Below are 20,096 nucleotides of genomic sequence, written 5' to 3'. Positions count from 1 at the left end.
GCTGCAGCTTTAGTGCTGCGGTCTTAGCTAGTATGATCCAGATGCTAGCACTTTTAATGGTAGATGGTACGCTAAACTTCAGTGCATTTAAATGGGAATCTTATGTTAGATGTATGCAAGTTTAGCCAATCTAAGTAGTGGGATGTTCCACCAGCGCTGGTGCCTTGCCCGACGTTAACTGCTTTTGTCTGTCTCTTCACACACCCCATAAAAATCCATAATGACGACACATGTGCATGCTAGGGCTATTATGCTAATGGCGGTGTCATCGTTTTATTCACACCAGTGCTCAGGACACTCCATCTGCCTCACTAAACGGCTTGCATGGGTGTGAAAGAGAAAGAGATTTTGCCCGTCAGCATCTCCTGAAATCTCAAAGGAATATTGGGGGTGAAGCAGAGCCCCTGGAGTCAGAATTAGATGTTTGATTTGCCCCCTGGAGTGAGAAATTACCCCCCCGTTGGATACAAAGCAGGGGATTGGCCGCATGGGTCATTACCCAGAGTGCAATGCAGCAGGAAGCTGGTGCAGTATGCGCAATGTGTACATATGTGCATCGCCACATGGTCATATTTGTTAGGGAGGCCAGAAAAATCTATAGTCCTTGTAAGTGCAGGTCAGTGACAATTTGTGCCAACAGGAGAGCTGCTCTCCACACCTTCAACAACTCCAACATTGGTGTGATTAATTAATCAATACGCTTCACCATTCTCCATCCAAAACAATGCACAGAGGTCAAACAGGGAAACAAATATTTTATCTAAAGTTAGTGGGGAATATTTGAAAGATGAATGGACACACGCCTATTGTGTTTCTTGTCTAAAGTTATATGAGAAGATTGATATCGCTTCGTAAATATGAAGCTACATCCAGGGGACAGTTAGCTTAGCTTAGCTTAGCCAAAGACTGGAAGCTTGGCTGGGCACAGTGGCTTCCTTGAGATATAACATGTTAATTAGTGATCTTTAGAGGCCCATTTTGTCACCTTTGGACACAGCCATATCGTAGCCTGTATAAAAGAAGAGGATGTAGCCACAGGGATGTCACTCATTGGTTTGTGGATTACCATTTTAAAGCCTCAAGTTTGGCATTTTGGCTGTTTTTTTTGCCAGAAGTGACAATCATTGGACCAGACGGTGGATCTGACTGAGAACCCAAGGACTCTATGCACGCCCACTTACACCTGCAACCTAACCGCACCTGGCTCCTTGGTACGCCATGTGAGGCGATGCTAACAAAGATTAAATGTAAACAGTGCCTTGGATATGCATTGCTATGGCTCTATCCTGATTGACAGATCACTGTGGAAGTGACATGTCAAACAAAAGTGTACCATGCAGCATCGCCTATTTTACTCTAAATGGGATCATGATTTATAAAATAAATATTCAAATAAGGGTCATTTTCTCAGACTTCTGTTGAACTTCTTTTTGCACCAAGTGTAGTCGCCCCCTGCTGGCCAATAGAAAGAATTAAGTTTAAAGAAACTTCAGGAGACTTTATCTACTTTTATATGAGCCATATACAGCCATAAATAATCCAACCGCTTGCCAGTTGTACCCTCTGTATTTACTGTACAAACATGAGAGTGGTATCAATCTTGTCATCTAACCCTCTGCAAGGAAACAAATCATGCAAAAACAAAGCATGTCTCCCAAAATGTGGAACCATTTCTTTAAATCTTTGTTGATTCCACGGTAGCTCTTATCACTTTGAGCGCAGATTGGAACATTACGCTGTTGGGTGTGGAGTAGGTTCTGCATTTGTGGATCCATTGGGGAGAAATTCAGTCATTTGCTAGGAGGCATGACAAGGCCATTGCTCTGCGTCAGGGTATTGAACGATGACAGCAGTGCTAGCAGAAATCGCTGCCATCCTATTCCTATGGATCCCGGCACTCATTTATTACACCGCCTATGGGCATCTACAGGGACGAGAGGAGCCACATACACCCACTAATTACTTTCTTAAGCGTTCACGTTAATACCAGGTGCATCCTGCTGATACAAACCACAGTGTTTATCACCAGTAATGGCCTTTGAGAGAAAGAGAGAAAGGAGGACAGAGGAAGGGAGGGAGAGAAAGAGGGTGAGGGGGGTGGATAGAAATGAAGAGGATTTCTTGATGAGGAACTAGACAGTGGTACTTCTATTTTTGCTTGCTCTCTGGTTTTCTCTGTGGGAAAGGGGTTGAGACAGTGGTAGAGTTTATCATGGAGACAATAACACTGTCACACACACTCTGTGGCGGCACACTGCATCCTCTATCATTTATCATTAAGATTAACATTAAGTTCCCGCAGCCAACCACAACCACAGAGCCGGTAGGGAAAGATGACAACCCTCCCTCCTCCTCAGTTTTACATTAGGCACCCTCGTGTCATTTACTATAGTATGACTGCTGTAGTGCTATGCAGCAGGGTGAGCAGATGCTAAAATGGCAGACAAGTCAGACCATGAATACGCTATAAACCAGGGGTCTCAAACTCAAATTACCTGGGGGCCGCTGGAGGCAGTATCAAAATGACCAAAAAATACATAAAATTATTTTAAAAAAGACACAAAATTACCCCAAAAATACACAAAATTACCAAAAAAAGACACAGAATTACCAAAAAGACACAAAATTATTTTTAAAAAGACACAAAATGACCCAAAAAATACACAAAATTACCCAAAAAAGTAATTAAAGGGACCTTCGTCACACAACACGGTAAAGTGTCATTCAAATAAAACTCACATTAAACTTTCATATCAAGGTGGGGGCCACAAAATATCGTCAGGAGGGCCGCAATTGGCCCGCGGGCCGCGAGTTTGAGACCCCTGCTATAAACCATAGTATTACCATTTTTTTTTACCTTTAGTTGTTGAAATTAATCCACATTTTAGCTCGAAAAACAGTGCTAATAATAATATACTCATATGGCACACTTGAATTTGGTCATTTATGTTTTTCAAGTCAGGTTTTTGCCTCAGGTTATCAACAAATTCTTTCAGCCTACTTATTAGGTTAGTGTGCTCTGTTTTAGGCAAGCTTCGGGGGAATTTGATTCTTGTTTTTAATTACAGTGTACACCAACAATACCTCCCCACATATCACTATATTAAACAGCACAAACAACTAAACAAATATTAGGTTGAATTCAGTGCAAGATAGATCTATTCAAGAGTAAAATTCTGCAATGTGGATACGCAGGAGATTCTTCCACTGTGGGAAACATAGCATCTAATTATAAATATACTGAAAAACAACTATGAATCATCCAGTTCCCACGTAACCTGAGCAGTAAGGCATTCATAAACATTAAAACTGTATCGTATTCCCAAACCTCTTTTAGAGCCATGTTTAAATGATTTACTGGAATTGAAGAAGCCAAAAGAAAGCCAGAGGCATTTTGATACTCTTTTTTTTTCGGTTTGGTTTGAATGTTGATTTTAGGTTTTGGTTAACAAGTTGTGATGTATTTGGGTCTGACTTCAGTAAAAGAAGACATAGTGCACTTTGCATTGGCCAGTGGTTACCAAACTCTTCTGCTTCTGACCCCTTTTTCATGAAGCAATGTTTACTTATCAAAGGGTGCATGTCCATGAATAACGATTTTCCTTCTCAGACTTAATTTTAATTTGAGTCATTTTTCGAGGCTTGAGGTTGTGAAACCATGGAGAATTAAACAGGAAAAAGTCTGAAATACTGAATTCTATTGCAGCAGAGCCATGTTTTTTTTCTTATTTCCCGACCCCTGTAGATTAATCTTGTGACCCAATATAAGGATATAAGCCCTCTTGGTGACACTGCTGCTCTCGTATAGATTATTCTACAGGTTATAAAGGCAGCCATTGCCAATAAATGCCCCTCACCCCTTCTATTTCTCTCTCTCTCTTTTTTTTTATACCATCTCTATCGTCCCTTTGTTCCATCCCTAAACCCCAAGAGGTCCACAGGATATTTAATAAAACTGTATGTGGTGGAAGACACTGAAATACATAGAGACATCTAGCCAGATACAGTTGGTTATTATTTGCACTATATGTGTGTGTGTGTGTGTGTGTGTGTGTGTGTGTGTGTGCGCTGCACCCCTGTACCCCAGAGACAGTAAATCTAAACAGTCATATAGGGTCTCGCCTTGTGCCATCAGTAGCAGTAAAGGTCTCTATAAAAACACCTTATCCACCCCGCCCCCACCACACACATATACACACTCCAAGCAGGTCCCTATTGCTTTGATAAGGTTGGTTTAGATATCTACATTACAGTCTCTCTGCACTGTGTCGTAAATAACAAAACGAAGGAAGGGAGGGAGGGAAAGAGACTAGGAGGGAGGCACTTCACTGAGAAACGAAGAATGGAATGGAGAGAGATATAGGGGAAGCAGAAGAAGACCCTCCACAAAACACTCCTGCAGCTCTGTGCTCACTTCCTCTGTAAAGTTTTCCTTTAGGAGAGAACAGAAAACGAGGTTGAGAGGAGGGGCAGAAATGATATGAGAGGGTGAATGTGTCCCATTTAACATGTAATAAGGCAGAACAGATTACCTGCTCCCTCCCTCTCACTGTCTGTCTCCCTCCTCAAGGTGTCCCTATATCATTTAATACAATCCCTTCTTTAAAGCCCCCCCCCCCTCTGCTGCACCAGTCAGCACATTTCCATAGAGGGGGACATATTCCGATTTATAGCTACGGCTACATTCTTCAAAGAACATATTGACTGCAAGCTGGGGGACGCATTGAGATCGATGTTGGGATTTTCATACAATATGCATGTGTTATGCCAATAGACTGAGCGAGGAACAGTGTCAGTACATTTTTCAAACCAACATATATTGACCATGACTACCATCTGCTGCAACAATGTAGAGCGAGCGCAATGAAATGACATTCATAGATCTCTGTTAAGGCTACAACATGCTTCGATAGTTGGACAAAGTGCGAGACACATCTGGAAACATGTACGTTCATCTGTCATAATTTGAGACACATTATAACTCCGAACGAAGGCAAAGACACACTGATACACCGAGGAGTGCCCAGAGGGACGTGCGGGCGTCCAGACAAACAGACGTTGTCCATTCCCTGGATAGCAACTGTCCCCTGCAAAAAGAATTATTGATTGCAAACAAGTGACTGCAGAGGAGTGTTGTAAAACTTTTCACTTGCCTTCTTTCTCTGCCATACTAACATAGCAAGCAGCGGATGAGCAATAATAAATATGTAATGTCGTGACAACCAGCAAAAAAAATCACCATAAGATGAGTAAAAGTGAGTTTGTTTCCATCATTGCTAGGTAGGAGATTGTGTTTTTCCACACTAAGCCACTATGTCATTTGAAAACTTTCAAAACTAGTGCTGAGACAGTATTGGAAGGTTAGGTGCAAATACACAAACCACACTTTTAAACTCAAACTTAAATTTTACAGTTTCCTTTTTTAATTAAACGAGCAGTTTGGTTGTTTTTTGACTGCTCCTGATGATCATTAACCACTTCTTAAATGTTGCACCACCACTGCATTTATTTTAAACAGACACCTCAGGCGTTTACTCTAGCCACACTTTCCAATGTTTAAGTGGTATCTTGACACACTGAACTGCAAATTCAGTCAAACACATGTACACTGCACTGAACTTCACCACACCACAGACTGAATGAGTTTAAGGTGCTTTGGTAGTGGGACGATTATACATTCTGTCATATCAAATCAAGATTACTGGCTGGGAGTAAAACCATACAAATAGCCATTTAGGTCTGGGTACAAAGATATTCAATGGAGGTATTTTTTGACTGGAGAATTATGATATTACTTAGTACTGGGGTTTTTGATCCCTAGCCCTAATTACCACTCGACCAGATATCTGCCACCGGCTTTTGGTACGGGACAATCTTTTGTGTTATTGACACATGAGCTTTTGTCAAAGATGAAGGCATCTTTGACACTAAACAAATATTCTTTGCGCAGAAGCTGTTACAGTAGATTCTGGAGAGTTGCTGCTTTTCTCTTTTTAATGGGATTTCCTTTTTTGAAAAGCAACGCCATTCAGGAAGAAACCATTTGCCATCAAATGACTTTAATAAAGCACTTTTTTACTCTATTATGATTAAAAAGCACTTGACAAAAACAGGTGGAAGCCATTTGATGGTCTGATATGGTCAGATTTCACACATGTTCTCACACAGGATTCATCTCCCTCCACCTCCAACTTGTTCTTTCGCCCACGCGCATACACAACACTTACTGTAGCTCCATCGACAGTATGGATTACCCTCGCCGGCTGACAGATTGAGTTCCCAATCACCACATTCTCTATTTATCATCATTTGGGTCCACTTAGGGGTTAATAGGGTTAAGGGGTGGGTGCCGGTTCCCCCTTAAAAAGCCCTCATGTTCTCTCTAGTTAAGGCAGGCGTCAGTACCGAGGGGGGTAAATAAATACAAATGATCCAGTTAAGGAGAAAAATGACACACATTTCGCTCACGCTGCTTTTTAAAAGCAGACCTGAGTGACCCCCTGCAGTGAAATCCATCAGCATGGATAAGAGATTGAATGAAAGAGAGAGAGAGAGAGGGAGGGACGGAAAGAGAGAGAATCAAGAAAAGCATAAGGGATAAAATACTGCCAAAGAATGAAGACAGAGAGAGTGTGTATGTGACTGAGCGAGCGAGGCTAAAGCAGAAGATAACAAAGAGGGAGTAAGAATGAGAGATTTAAATTAAGACAGAAAACACAGTTCCTAAGTGAGCAGAGAGGGAGACAAAGAAGGATGAGTGGGTAAGAGGAAAGAGAAAGGGAGTGCATGTCCTTTCTGACCCCTCTTTACACACACTCACTGTTCTCTGGCCTCAGAGAGAAAAAGAAGAACATGTATTGAAACATGCAGCTGAAAAATTTCCACCAACTCAGTGGTCTTTATTTGTGAAAAGAACTTTTAAATGATACAATTTATCCAAAACAGACAGTGGCAGTGCTCACGTATGTGCACATTTTTAGCATATAAGAAATGCTATCATGTCATTTCTTTTCTACTCCATCATTCATGCCACTGTGCAGTTCACTATATGAAAAAAAAGAAATACAGAAAAGCAATAAAAGCCATGAGTGGGTTTCCTGACCACTTCCAATGCAGCAAAGTCACTAAATCAGCCGCTAAAATGTGTGTATGTGCAGCGGGTGTTTGTGTGTGCGCCCACGCAGGTGCCCGGAATTGTGTGTGCTTTTTACAGCCGGCACAGCGAAGCTCTTAAGTCCTGAAAGAAGAGCTTTTAAAGCAGTTATTGACTTCTGTCTCCTCAGCTGACCACCATCTTGTCCCTGCACCCGGTTGCCTAGCTACGGAATTGCGGTTCGCCCTCACCTGACAGAGGGGTCAAAGCGCCGCTCAGTGTGTCCTGCCTCGCCGACAACAACTTCAGATAAAAACATCTCTACCACTACAGCTGAAGTGCTCTGCAATAACTTTCCCTCTAAATGACTTTCTGTCATTTTTAGTAATTAAAAGTGCTTCTTGGCGCAATTAAACATCAATAAATCATTGCTTTATTAATTTTGGGACATCAGTGTTATTCCCTTAAACAAACAGGAGCACTGCCAAGAAAATGGAATGCCTTGATGCCTTATTTACATTTTTTTAGCAGCACAGTGGATTTAGCAGGAAAACCTGCTGGATTTTCTCCAGTGTATTTATCCTCTTCAGTAATAGAAAGATTAAAAAAATGCACAGTGCAATAGTCCTACAATGCTTTGTTGCAGGGCTATGTGTTGCATTGCATTAAGCTGCAGGGGAATTCCTTATTTTGCACCCACCGCCTTCATGACAAGAAGCTTTTTTGTAGAAAAATAGGGAAATGTGGTCTTGTTACATTATTGAAAATAAACCTGGCCATAGTGTTAGTGTTTATTGTAATAAAACCAAACAGAATTAATTTGGCAATGACATGGTTTTTTTTTTAATTAAAAAAGTAGGAACTTAATCTCTTAAACTCCATGAGAAAGGCTACATCCTCAGCCAACATTATTGCCTTTCAGAAGCTGTAACAGACTCAGTTTTAAAGCTCGAGTAAAGAGATTGGTATCACATTACTAGATGGCCTAAGGCATCCATTGGTGCAGTACCAACCATATCTTGCTTGTCAGGGAGGAGGCTAAATAACGCTCATGCACCCATTTTCACCTCAGATATCTTCATGAAAATGGGTTCTATGGTTACCCACAAGACTCCGCCTTACAGACATGCCAACTTTATTTAAATACCATGCAGTTTGGGTAAAAAAACAACAACATTTATCTCTCATGCAGTATAAATGTGGTAGTTTTGCCTAGTCTAAAGATGGTTTATTTAAATATTTCTGCATACAGGGGTCCCTAAACAGTCTTGAAATTGCACAGGTTGGGTATGACTGGAAAGCTGTGGATTCCTTCGGATCTAATGAGCCCAAATGTATCCATGTTTGATGATGTTAGTGTCGTAGCCACTTTATTGTAGTTTCTAAAACTAAACCTCACTGTATAAAATACCTGTTGTGACCTGTTGTGAAGATAATCACAGCCTCATAAAACTTTACAAACACAAACTAGAGACCTAGAGCATTTAGTGGATATATGGGTTTCTAGGTATGAGATAACAATAAGGGGGTTTCTGAGCAATTCCCAGAACAGAAATTGGTTGCCATCCAATAACTAAAAAATGCAATCCTTGCAGAAATCTCTGAAATGTAAAAAGTTTTTGGGCGATGTGTTAGTGTGGATAAGATAAGATGTTTAAGTTGTTTAAATGCAAAATGTTTATGGTTATAAGGGGCTGAAAGAGAGACAAAATACCTTCTGCCACATATATAGAGGAGAAGATAGACAGGTGTGGTCTTTTGACCGAGGCAGTACAGCACACCGGTGTTATGAAGGAAAAACAACGAGCCATTTACATTCAACAAGTTTTGCTCCACGCCTCCTCATTCCACCTTTGCGTACGTGTGCGGAGAGACGAAACGAGGACTCCGGCTGCTGTTATTGCCGACTGGATTAAATTAAAAAAAGATTTATTCAAAAGAGTGAAAAAATAAACAACAGACAAAGGGAGTGAGCATGTAGCCTGAGGGTGGAGAGGAGTGACAGTGAAGTGACAAGACTAAAATGAGAATTTCTTCTCCATGGACGACGATATAGGGGGGGAACTGAAAAATGTTTGGCTCAGACACACACATGCACTCTCAGTGACAAACACAAAAGTGTGAAAATACACCGCCTTTTATGATCTTATCACAAATGTCACCATCAAGGCTGAAAGCTAAAAAGAAATCCAAGTTTTTGAGACTTTAGAAGGGAGACATAAGAGATGATGGTCTCAATCCTTCAGCATTACAGAGGCTTGTCAGACCCTCCCATTCGCCAATATAAGACGTCCCCATCCCGTCTCAATCCTACGGGGACCCTGGACAAACAGAGTGACCAGGCTCAACAAAGAAGCCCAAAGCCCTCCAAAGGTTAGCACTGACAGGAGGTTTAGGACCACGCCACTGTTCTTTCATTCCCCTATTCCATCTTTTCGCATAATCTCACATCTATCATTTTCCACCATGCCTGTCAGCTTGCATTTCAAGCTAAAGCCCTATTGGGTCACCGCGGCCCCGTCGAGACACTGCCCGCGCACACGCAGATGTCCATGCGCCGATATGTGAGCGCACTCTAATTCATTCATCCTCACATACACACATGTGCACTCTTACATACGTATGGTGCAGTAAAGGTCGCACATTCAGTGCTGGACAGTGTGATAATGCATCAGACTTGGATAAACAACTAGTGGTGAAAGTGACAGGATATAAATCAGGTGCAGGGAGAGATAGTCTCCTTTCCACAGGCAACTGGGAACTCTTATCTACAGTCGTTGTCACAGGGAAAGTGAATAAAAGCTTTGGTCGTATATGTATGCGTGTGTCTAAGTTACTGTGTGATTACATTATCTGTTACATGTTGTGTATATTTACGTATATGTGGAAGAGCTGTACACAGAATGCCTTTCAGAGCCGGTTGATGCCCTGGGGTATATGATTCATGGCAACACTTTCAGACACTAAAAGGGGCCTTTTTACAGTTTGTGCAGTCTTTGATCATCCTCAATTCAGATTCTATTGTTCATGCGTCCATAATTTTGTTAGGAAGGCATTGCCAGACTAGTCCGCAAATGCATGTTAGTCAGGAACCTCTCGGCTCATTTTCAATTTCTAAGAGACCTGCAACAAATGTGTGATGTAGCGCTAAACAAGAGTTGCAAGTTGGGACAGTGCTTGGTTCATTTTCAGGTAGGAAAAAAATGGCGACTTGGTTGCAAGCTTTTTCAAATTACAGCCCAACAATTTGCTAAAATGTGGTTCCGAAAACATTTTAGGTGAGAAATTGTCAATGCGAGTCATTGTATCAAACCCCCTGTGAGATAAATGGGGGCCAAGTCATGAGCTCTGCAAATTTGTGAGGTTCCCATGGATATAATATTATTGAATAAAAAAATCTAAGGAATAATGTTTACTTTTTGAAGTGTAACATTGAAATGAGATGAATATATTTTCTCTTTAGTATAGCTCTGGCTAAGAGAACTATAGTTGTAATAAAGTGTGAAAGAATGTAGTGTGTGTGTGTGTGTGTGTGTGTGTGTGTGTTGTGGATGTAATGAGGTCACAGTGATGCAGTAGCGTTCCGGTTGGGAGAGCTCCATCATTCTCAGAAAACTCTGGCGGGAATACTGCAGGAGAACGGCAGGGAACAGCTGTACTGCACATGCACGCAAACAACTACACACACACACACACACATAAACACACACACACACCCTGCGCTCCCTTGAGTACCTACCTCTCACACTTTCATTTATTTCTTTCAACATCACCGAGGAAAATAACCGCACTGTACTGTACCACTGTGATGAATGTAACGTATATGGCTACTTGCTGAAGCCTATTTGTAAACTATATGGTTGACTTGTGTATATCACAAACCATAATGAAACGAAGGTCACCCATTAAGGCAAGACTATTACTGAAACAAGGCAGAGGCATTCAAGAGAATGACACAGGAGTGAAATATCCATTTCAGCATAATTCAGCTGAATTGTTTTTTTTTTCTATCAAGAATGTCTGGTCCCAATCCAATCACTTGTTCTCCTGATCCTGTTTCAGATCAGATTAATTATTTCCCATGTTGACTATTACAGAGCATCAGCCTTATGAGCTGACATAACAGCAGGTGCAGCTCATAGCTATGCATTCCTCCCGTCCACTCTTGAGACCTGATTTTTCTGATCTGAACGTCACAAAGTAATAAAGGTTCGGTCCTAAGGAAAAACCCATAAGATCTGACAGCATATGACAAACACAAACCACTACGCAAGCCGGATTAAAACTCCCAAATATACAGGTGTTATAACCCCTTGACAGACTGCCTCCTTTGGTCCCACACATACTCTTTTCCACTATGATAAACCTAATATAAGCCGTAACACTAATCAATCCCGGGAGTACTATCACTCTCTTTACAGTGGCACCGACATGAGCTACAGCAGGGAAATGAAGACATTCTAATAAGAAAGATGTCATCTCTCGCACTTTATAACATCCTAACATTAACATATCAAATGGTAATTCTATCAAGTATGGATAAGACCCCGGCTTTTCTTTTCCCTTTTTTTTTTTTTAATCTCTGGGGGACATTTTCAACTTTGAGGAAATCAAAAGCCTATGTGAGACAAAAAAAATATTTTTTCTGTTATTATTCAGCAGAGGCCACAGATAGCATCTTATCTCTGTGGGGTCTCTGTCATAATAAGAGAGAGAGGGAGAGAGAGAGAGCTTTGAGGAACAGCACACACATTATGTTCACAAAAGATGTTCACATACGAGTGCATACAAACATAAACCATCACACATGAACTCACACACGTAAACAAAGACGGGCCAAACACGCCCTGTTAAATCCAATTAACCCTCAGCTCTGATCCCCTCAATGCATCCCTGCCTCTGTCTTGTAACACCAGACCTTCCCGCCATTTCATTAGCACACATACACACACGCGCAGACACCCCAACCCCCCTCCTTTACCTTTCCACAATTGTAATCCAGTCACAACCCTGCTAATGCACCTCCTGTAATCCAATCAGCCAATCACTGCTCTTCATGCAAAGGCCTGTGTCACATGACTGCCCGCACGTTAACTTAACGTTCGCTTGCAGTTAGCACTGTCATTTGGCACTAATGTTATTCCGCTGGGTTTTTTTTTTTTCTTTAATGTAATTTGGGAAGTCTCAGCTCCGGCTTCCACGAGTCTAGCGCTAAACCCCCGGTGGGCTAGGCTAATCAGTTTCCAGCATTTCTGAGAGAGACAATGATCCCAGTGTTAGCGCTGGCTAATGACAAGCTAACACAATTAGCCTAGCCTCCCTGGAGGAGAGCTCAGAGCCAGGGCCAATTCTTGCCCCACCTCCTACAGGCTCCTCATCCACTTTTCCTACATTACTATGGAGCCTAATGGCCTCCTATTAAGAAGACAGATGGAACACGGATGGGGAGGGATTCTGAAACTTCTTGAGTTACATATATGTGTCGGCGATGTGCTACGTCCATGACTGCTTGACTCCTCAGGTAATAATTTAAATGAGGTTACCCTTTTTTTTACTACACGGTGTGGCTGTGTGACCATATAGTAGAGTGGCACTATTAAAGTGAGCACCATATACTCACACATGGTGCTGTAATGCACTTTGGATCACAACGGATGCCAAAAATCCAAGAGGAGTACAAGAGAAGTGGTTTGCAATATAAGCGAAGGAAAAGGAGTCAAAACTATTTAAACTCTTTGTCTTTTCTGCAGCACAGAGGTTATCTTATATTTTGTTTCTTGATATGAGAAACACTGCCCATGTTATAAAACTGCTACAAATTATTTGATAATCATATCTGACGCATGTCTAGTTAAAGAAAAAAGAAAATGATACTCTTCTAACAGAGCACAAGAAACCCCGTCAGCTATCATCAACATGCGATCGGGCTTATCAGTGAACCACATCATCAACATCAGCTAATGGGCCGGGCTAATGTGATTCTGAATGAAAGACATAGGTTAGAATGTGGCGCGCATAATTCAATAGTGTATTCACTGGTCCACATTGACTTCTAATCTTTAATGAATGCATCATTTTAGATAATAAACATGAAGCTATTCAACACCTGCTATGCATGACAAAAAAAGAGAAAAGAAGAAAGCCATAAAGCCTTTGATCTACTTTGGATTGACTGCGTCTAAACTTACTTGAACTTGGCATTCACTTGGTCGGCAGCTTTGTGGTAGTTCTCCGTGGTGACCTTGTAGAACTGAGCGCTCTGCAAAGAGACAGAGAGAAAAGCCAGTGGGTGAGATAAATGCATGAAAATGTGATTGTAATCTCTTATATAAAATAAAAAAACGTCCATCCAATTTATTCACATCTGCCCTGCTTTTCAGGTTGAAGCTATTTAGGCAAAAGGAAACATTTCAGCAAAGTGACGCTTCGTAACAGTTCAGATGTGATATCGTCCTACCCACAGCCTCATCTACCATCACTCAAACTCCATTAAAACTTTATGGAGAGGGATATTAAGGGCACAGGTCTATTACCGGTTGGGCTCACTGTCCTTAACTAGAGTGTGTGATCTGTAATGTATATAGGCTGTAAGAGGGAAAGTATGAAGATATGAAGTCTGCTGTGTGTGTGTTTGCCTCTCTTTGTGTGTGTGTGTGTGTGTGTATCATAGGTATTTGTGTGCTTATGTGTGCGTTTGTGCTTATCCTCTCGCAAACGACCGCTGTAATAACAGGCAGCAATCCTGTAAGGTCAGAGGGTCGCTAGTCAACAGCGTGCAGACCACCGGTCATAATCCCCCAGTGACCCATAGCAAATGAACCCATAGCCGGACCCCTCAACCTGAATTACCTCCTCAAACACACAGCTATATAACATGGCTCCTTCCCCCATTTATACTACTCCAGGAAGATCTGTTTTGTCAGCCCTCAGTGGCTGTTATGCACATTTATGATCAAATGGTGAGAGGTTATAAAGTGTGATGGATGGCTTGATTGAGAGTCGTATGAGCTTCGATCGAGGGGCAAATGTCTCCCAATGCTGGTACCTTCCTAGTGGATTCCACTTTGGAGGAACCGTTGACCCCAAAATCAACAATACATGTTTTTCCTCTTACCTGTAGTTCTGCTTATCCATCTAGTTTGCTCTGGCGTGAGTTGCAGAGTGTAGGAGATAGCAGCCGTAGAGATGTCTGCCTTCTCTTGAATATAATGGAACTAGACCACACTCGGCTTGTGGTGATCAAAAAATACCTCAGCAACAACCGGGCTTTCCAGAAATCTTGACCCAGTTATTCAAGACAATTAACAGATCATGTTGTTAGTAGTTCATGTAGGAACAACTTTCTTTCTGGTATACTTCCTACATGACAATGCTCCCAACAAGGTCTGTAGATTTTCTTGAGGAACCGGGTCATGACTTCTGGAAACAGACATTGCTGTTGAGTTTTGATGTATTTTTTGAGCACACAAAGTCCAGCGCCATTTGGTGTCATTATATTCAACATATCAGACATCTCTATGGCCGATATCGACAAAACTCGGCAACCGAGATTGAAAGTATGTCATGATGTAGTGCTCTGTTAAAGATCTCTCAGACTGTGATAAGCCTAAAGCATAAGCATACCTTTTCAAGGTTTACAAAAAAATTCAGAATGAAAAGGCTTTTGTTGGTCTTTTATGTTCGTTCTAGAGAAGTTTTAACTTTTACTTTTAGCTGACGACTTCTCAGGCTAAACAATAGAATTCTAAAACTTTTGTCTACTCTATCTATGCGTTGTTAAAAGAGGAATACTTAATTATCCTCAAGCTGCATATGTCTTTGCATAAGGTTATTGTTGAGCCTTTGCTGAAAATTTCAAGTGCAAAAGGCACAAAGAATCAGTGACCAGCTAACATTGCATTCACTGGAAACCAGACACTTAATCATCTTGCATAAATTACAGATTCACTAGAAATGTGACAAATGTAAGCCCATCTGCCCCGACTTAACCTTCCAGCAGGGAAGACATTCATCATAGTTCAGAAAAGATCAATAGGAATGAACTGCGCTGCTGAAAAGATCAATAGGCGTGTGTTGTAGAGCTAAAAGAAGATGGGACATGACAACGCTGACAAAAGATCTCATACAGATTCGAGTCCTCTTCATTTGGATGAACACTGAGGGTTTGCAGTGGATTCAGTCCTTTACTCGTTCACATTCTGTAGAGTTACAGACATAATTTAGAAATCATATTTTCAATCAATACAGTACTGCTCGCAAGAACGCAAAAAAAGATTTTTAGATTGGCAGATCTCTATCTATATGCATATATTGTATTTGTATAACTCAAAACCCACCTTTTCAAAATAGCTTACAATACCTGAACTCATAATCTCTCATCTCTGTTTAGTTGTTTTCTTCTGTATTTTGTGTTTGTGTGTGTCTAATTTCCTGTCATGTTAAGCGACTTTGAGTACCTTTAACAGCGCTATATAAATTTAATGTATTATTATTATTATTATTATTATTATTATTATTATTATGTATAGAACTGAAACAAGTATGACGAATTCATTAGATACATTTGGTTCATTTGATCACTCTCGAGATGTTTCAAGTCCACGTGTGTCATATTTTATTGATTGGAAATGATTTATGCCTATCTGGAGTCATATGTCCCATGAGTAATCATCAAGCTATGAACTCCAAGAAACGCTCCTTACATGTCGAATATACATGCTCGGGGATGAATTTGACAAAGATCCTGCATCAAATGGATAAAACAAAAAGAGGTCTTAATGCTATACCGACCCACTGCAGTTGTCCCTCCGGCAGACACTAGTTTGTATGTAAAACAGAACAGTGAAGTATGCCCAAAGTTTAAGAGTTAACTTGTAAGCTCCTGTTGTATCTGCGCCCTCTTGGCCTTGAATCAAGTGTTTTTTCAATGTAGACAAAGAAACTGTCAAGAGCTAAGGAAAGGGATTTAAAAGAGAAGCTTATTCACAGATAAAAAGACTAAAAAGAGATTTTTGGGGCTGCTAAAGAGGCAAGAATAAGACTTCTCTTGGGTGCCGAGATTGAGCCATTGGAAGAGAAAGAGAGAGTCAGAAAGAGCCGGATTGGGGTCTCTGTCTAGAATACTAAGTATAAGGTAATAATACCTGCCTAAATGGCAGAGCTGGCACTAATCAGCACACTAATCCACATGGGAGGACAAAAGGCTATGTGTGACAATGATTGTAAGACCACTTACAATACGCACACACAAACAATGCACATGTGTTCATGCTGACACATACACGCACAAGGTACTAACACACACAGCATGAGTGGACATGCTGCCAAAAGCCTCTACACATATCCTGGTGGCCAGATATAAACAATGACATACAGGGGGGAAAAAATCACACACTCCAGAGAGAGAAGAAAGGAGTGAACTTTGTGTGATTACTGAGTGGTGTCAACTCTGATTTCCTGCTGTTGCCCCAACTGATTTAGAGAGTAGCCCTGACCTTTTGTTCGCCCAGAGGGGAAAGACTCTGTATGCTCAGTTTGGTTGAAAAGATTCCTCCCTCGACTAAAATCAAATCTTTTTAGGAGCTGCAAAACACAACATTCTTTAAAATCTTACAGAAAGATGTTTTTGATTGCTGCCAAGCAATTCTTTGTCAGTGGGTAAACAGAAATGTGAAGCTACAAGCACCCCTTTTTTCCTGTGTACACTCCATGTGCAAGCTACCTCTAAAACAGTGGTTCTGTTTATTTTCATCCTATTTACTCTATTTGCTTTCCACTAGGTTTTAAGCTCATCTGGAGCCAAACAAAATGCTGGTGGGGGGTGTCACAGACAAATTAAGTCATTACTGCTAATGCACTGCAGCGATATGGAGAAGATAGGAGCTGCACACCAACACAGGCTCCAGCTCAATTTAGAGAAAAAGCCTCCAATTTTTAATGAATAAAACAAATAACTCCCTGTACTGATGGCTTCTTTCTCTTATCTGCTGCTGAGCAGGAGGGCCGAAATGGGGAGAAACCCCACCATGGCTAACATTACGGTTCTGCAGAGCTAGAGAAAATGAGACTTCTGCTGTGTGACTCAGTGCAACTTGCTCATGAGGAGAACTAAGAGGCTGGTAAACTGTTATTGTGGCTATTCTTTATACACATTTTTAGACAAAGGTAACTAATTCTGCTTAGCATTACCACAAACCATGTGTTTAGGCAAATTGCAAGGTGAATTTTAGAGGTTGTGATTGCATACAGAGTCAATGGAAAGATACAATTAGACACAAATTCAGCCAGGGCTTTATCAGTGTTGGGAGTAATGCGTTAAAGTACTCAGATTACTTTTTTGTTGTATTGAAAAGGCATTACTTTTTCTTAACAAGTGATTATTTAGTCGTTACTATGTTAGGGCCGGTTTCTCCTCGCTCACTGTGGTGGCAATTATTACATGTATTATTATCAGTAAAGGAGGCTGAGGAGTAGCTAAACATTTGACACACCGAGCTGCAGAGAGAGAAGCTATCGTTAGCTGCTAAGCTAAGTAGCTAACAGAACTGAATAATATAAACAGACGAGATTAGCAATAAAGTCGATATAAGAAGGAGAAAGATATAAGTGCTTAAGCAAAACTAGCATAGTGTGAATAAAGCAGACAATTATAATGTGTAACTTTAACAGAGTTAACTGTATTTAGCGAGACACAGAAAAACCCTTAAGTGACACAATACGCTCACCGTTAGCACGGTCAGCCATATGCTAACGGTTTTGATCCAGCCTTTTTTTGAATCACATGTGCACTTTACATTGTGTCAGATAAGACACATTTTTGTATGTTGTGGTCCTGGTTTGTATGCTCAATAGATTAAATTGAAGATGTTATCCTTTCCCTGTTTTCTTTTGATAAAAGTTGGTAGTGTGGGTATTTCTTTAAAATAAAAGTGACAGCAGACCAACAGGCATATTTAAAAAGCATTTAACTAGGTAACTTTGAAAGTACGTTATTAGTTACTTCCAATAAAGAGAGTAACTTAGTAAAGTAACTAGTTACTATTTCGGGGGAGTAACTTACTTAAAAGTAACTTTCCCCAACATTGCACATTATTTAATGACATAAAAATTAAATTAAATTGAATGGTCAACTTGATTTTATCAATCAATCAATCAATCAATCAATCGAATAAAACTGTAGATAGAATATTCTATCTCTTGTTAGTGCTATTGTCCGGCCTCTTTGAATGCTTTTCTAGTTTTCATATATGAGGAGCACAGAAAAATAGAAAAGATTATGTATCCATATAATGCTCTCTATCCAATATAATACAACCCATAACTACGGCCTAGAAATGTACCATTAGTTGAATAAACATCTCCATTACATAATTTGAACAAAAACTGAGCCACACAATATAAGCTAACATTTCAAAAGTTGTATTCCAGCATTATTATTATGATTTTTTTCCCCCCCACATAAACGAATGTGCTGCTCTGTTGTTGCAAAATCACCATTCCTTGAAAAGACTTCCCGTTAAATCCCTGTGAATCCCATCATGCGGCTATAACAGCAAACAGTCTCAGACACAATAATTCAACACTGCAGCACACTGTCATGTCTTCACTCCGGATTACTGTGTCTGCAGTTATACAACTAGCAGAGCCGGAGAGACTACATTGATCGCTTCATGGGGGAAAGAGACATTCTAAAACATCTTTACTGCTACAATAGCGAGCGTGAAACACCTGTTCTAATTTTGTTATTTTTTAACACACAATGAGCAAAATGTACTTTAAATATGAGCTTCAGTCTGGAGAGAGAAAGAGGCAGAGGGCAAAAGAATGAGAGGGAGAGAGGTAGAAAAATGACAGGCCAAGGAAGAGATGAAGATACCAAGTGAGAGATGGAGACAGAGATAGAGAGATAGAAGCTATTACTGTTTTTTTAATGCTCTTTCCTCTGTATTTCTTCCTTTCACAGTGCTGTGGAACTTTGCTATGAGATGGCAATTGCTGCAGTGATTGTCCTCCATGGGAGAGCAGAAAAATCCAATTTCATCGATATACAAGGCGAAAAGATAGAAAAAAAAGAAAAATCCCTTCTGAAAAAAAAAATGAAATTGAGGCGTGGAGAAAAAAAACACCACTCAAAGAAAAGAAAAAACATTTTTAAAAAAAGGAGGGATATAGAGAGAGACAGATGTGGCGAGAGGGGAGGGCTGGGAAGAGACAAGGTTGAAAAAAAAAAAAAAAAACGAAAAAAAAAAAGCTGATTGTTAAATATGAGATTGTTTTACAGCAGGGCAGGTATTGAGTGAAAATGTAATAAATATATAGATATTGTTTTCAGGGGCTATTTGGTAGCAGTGGCCCCAATGAGCGGCAGCAGCAGAGGCAGCGGGCTGAGCTGCCTGGGAGCCTGGTGATGGCCTGTCACTGGAAGCCCCTCTGATGAATGGCCATGTTGGATTGGAACAGACGTGTAATATATATCAGACTTATATTCTCTCTCTCTCTCTCTTTTGGCGCCCCTGTCTGCTGGTGTGCAAGATACTGGGGGGAATCCTGAGGTAAAGGGAGGAACGGAGGGTGAGGGGAGATAATATTAAGCTAGCAGTGATACCACGACAGCCTTGTTCACCGCCCACCAACACACCAAATCACTTGGAACCAAGGTTATTATAGTTAACGAAAACTAACGAAATAACGAAAACTAGAATTGAAAACGCATTTTCAAATAAAAAGATAATTACAAAAAAAGAAAACACATTTTCGTTGACTGAAATAAAAATAAAAATGAGAGTTTAGAAAAAACGATAACTAACTGAAAGTGTATTTTGTGGTTACAGAACTAACTAAAACTAACTAAAATTATAGTGAAAATGTCCTTAGTTTTAGTCTTTGTCAACTTTTTTCCATACGTAAACCTTTTTGGTTGATATGAAATCAATTTCATCTATCTGGTTTTATGACTTAGTAAACTTATTGGGGCTGAGATGGAGAAGACAAAGGAAATAAAGGC

General features: G+C 40.5%; 1 protein-coding gene across 2 annotated transcripts in view; it reads right to left on the bottom strand.

The window, feature by feature from the left end:
- Nucleotides 1-20,096, bottom strand: part of chchd3a (coiled-coil-helix-coiled-coil-helix domain containing 3a) — a 91,958-nt gene that overhangs the window by 6,735 nt on the left and 65,127 nt on the right. For both annotated transcript variants that reach the window (XM_059325743.1, XM_059325744.1), the window contains one exon: nucleotides 13,282-13,352. In XM_059325743.1, the coding sequence (XP_059181726.1) occupies nucleotides 13,282-13,352 (71 nt within the window). The remainder of the gene's footprint in view (nucleotides 1-13,281; nucleotides 13,353-20,096) is intronic.

This window comes from Centropristis striata, chromosome 22, assembly GCF_030273125.1.
Source record: "Centropristis striata isolate RG_2023a ecotype Rhode Island chromosome 22, C.striata_1.0, whole genome shotgun sequence".
NCBI classification, from domain to species: Eukaryota; Metazoa; Chordata; class Actinopteri; order Perciformes; family Serranidae; genus Centropristis; species Centropristis striata.
Note: the sequence above shows the minus strand (reverse complement) of the source record. Positions and strands in the feature narration are given on the sequence as shown.